The sequence below is a fragment of the Sinocyclocheilus rhinocerous genome, unplaced genomic scaffold, assembly GCF_001515625.1.
Source record: "Sinocyclocheilus rhinocerous isolate Xijiao unplaced genomic scaffold, SAMN03320098_v1.1 scaffold4812, whole genome shotgun sequence".
Taxonomy (NCBI): domain Eukaryota; kingdom Metazoa; phylum Chordata; class Actinopteri; order Cypriniformes; family Cyprinidae; genus Sinocyclocheilus; species Sinocyclocheilus rhinocerous.
The window spans coordinates 1-2101 of record NW_015626404.1 but is presented as its reverse complement, the minus strand read 5'-3'; the positions used below and the strand labels follow the sequence as shown (position 1 = coordinate 2101).

The 2101-nt window shown below is 33.8% G+C and overlaps 1 protein-coding gene across 1 annotated transcript; it reads right to left on the bottom strand.

Annotated features, from left to right (window-relative positions):
* Positions 1–1234: 1234 nt before the first annotated feature.
* On the bottom strand, positions 1235–1837 carry LOC107714649 (G2/M phase-specific E3 ubiquitin-protein ligase-like). Its single transcript, XM_016520576.1, has 2 exons — positions 1604–1837; positions 1235–1511 (listed from the first exon to the last, which is right to left on the bottom strand). Exons 1-2 carry the CDS (start codon positions 1830–1832, stop codon positions 1261–1263), a joined length of 480 nt encoding a protein of 159 aa, XP_016376062.1. The 5' UTR covers positions 1833–1837; the 3' UTR covers positions 1235–1260.
* Between the last annotated feature and the right edge of the window lie 264 nt (positions 1838–2101).

Genomic DNA, 2101 nt, shown 5'->3' with positions numbered 1-2101 from the left:
TATTTGAATTATTTATTGAATTATACATGGAAACAATAAGGAAAGTTTTTTTTTTTCATTTTGGTTTTTTGAAAAAAAAAAAAAAAAACACGTTTTTTTACAATAAGGAAAGGTTTTTTTTTTCATTTTGGTTTTTGGAAAAAAAACAAAAAACGTTTTTTTCATTTTTGGTTTTAATTAGAAACGATTTAAACGAATGAAGAAATGATGCACGGATTCGAATATATTACCCGTTGTCACTGTCTACAGTAGACTACTTGGATGTTTTAGGAAAGGATTTGCGTTACATTCCCAGGAGACATCATTTAACACGAATGTTGCTTTATTTACGCTACTTCACAGGGTACTTGTACCAGGATTGTGCAACAATTGAAAGGGCTCAAATTTGGCATTCAGAAGTTTGTGTTCGCTTGTTTCCTAAACGCCTTCATTTGCAGTGGCTTGACCTTGGAACTTTATTTGTTAATCCTATTTTTTATTTTTTTTTGGATAAAAGTCTGTTATATTATTCCAACCTTAAGTATTTAAATGGAAAGTATAGGTTGCAGATAAGTGGAACACATTTTTTACGACTACTTTTTAATTTAAAGGCCAATTTTATGTATTTTTTTTTTCTTTTTGAAAAGCATTCAAGTATTTTCCTAATGTTACTGAACACAAATGCCTTTACTGTCTGATACGTGATTGGAAAAAGTAGAAGAGTGAGCTCGGCCAAAGATGGCTTCGAACTAGAGTCAAAATGCTTCAAGCTGTCTGAGATGCCGTTTTACGCTCGACACCACAGGATCAGCTGTTTTAAATGGATCAGGTTTTTACACTTTCTCTATTCCAGATCTATTCGGATGCTGGTAGGCGGAGTTAATTATCCTGTCAACAAAGCGAACTACTTGCGCTCAATAGACTTAAGATTACAGCCTTGATAACAGTTTGGTTAAATTATCCCCATAACAAGTAAACAAACAAAGAGTCTTCTCTTTTCCTCAGTTGAATACATTTATTTACAGCTTAACGAGCTGTAGCCAAGATGAATTAAGTCTCTCACATGCTTAATATAAGTAATATAACATACAATATTAATAACATAAAATAAAATAAAGTATGGACAAGTCAGGTTACAATTAATTAATCACACCTAGCATGGTAAATAAACTGCTGTATAAAACTGCAGAACAACAATTTCTACCCAGAAAAACAATAGAAATACTGGGGGAAAAAATAATAAAAAATAAATAAAACATGAAAGGGACAAGGACATGCCAATTAGACCTTTCCGAAGCCCACAGAACCCTTAATGGCCATCTGCATGAAGTCCTTAAACACCACCTCTTCTGTAATGCTTCTTGGCAGGTACAAAATGAGGGCACAGGTGGAAGAGTATGGAACTCGCTGGCTTTCAGGTTCTTGGTCATAAAACTGAATTTCACAGTTGTGTGGAAAACCCAGTGTGGGTACAGAATCTGCTCCGGTTACAAAAATGAGTATGTCCTCCAAAGTAACATCTAGCTCGTTATCTATATAAACAGGAAAATAAAAATGTTACAATCTTGATTAAACACCATATTGCAACATTTGCATAATGTATTTTACACAAATGACTACTTACTTTCAATTGACATCAACCACCACTCCCAAAGGAAGATGGTGTCCTCCTCCTGATCTCTTTTGTTGCTGCCTTGTGGACTCCATTTAATGTCGAAGAGTCCTCGAATATCATTCCGTGACAGCTTTTTAGTTGTATGTGTGAATAGTGGTGCAAAGGTTTCCCAGTTTCTCTGGACAACTTGCCACATCTGGCCACAAGCATTCATTCCGGCAATGAATTGCTGTATCATGCTGGCAACCCTAAAATGAAAACAATTATATTTTAAGGTGATGGTATTTAATTGCATTTCAAACATCTTTTTGTGATAATACCAGAATATGTATGTGCTTATAAAATTGTATTATGGCAAAAATAACATTATCAATGACATTTGATGAACTTTTGCCAGTGACATGAAGTTGTCAAAATATTATTTGTTAATAATATTTAACAAATAATAGCCAACCTTATATTTTAAAAAACAGGATCCTTGAAGTAGATCGCCATTCAGAACGACAT

Coding starts and splice junctions, on each gene's coding strand:
- LOC107714649 (XM_016520576.1), bottom strand. CDS start 1,832: ATGATACAGCAATTCATTGCCGGAATGAATGCTTGTGGCCAGATGTGG. Junction 1,512..1,603: donor GTGGTTGATGTCAATTGAAA/GTAAGTAGTCAT, acceptor CTGTTTATATAG/ATAACGAGCTAGATGTTACT.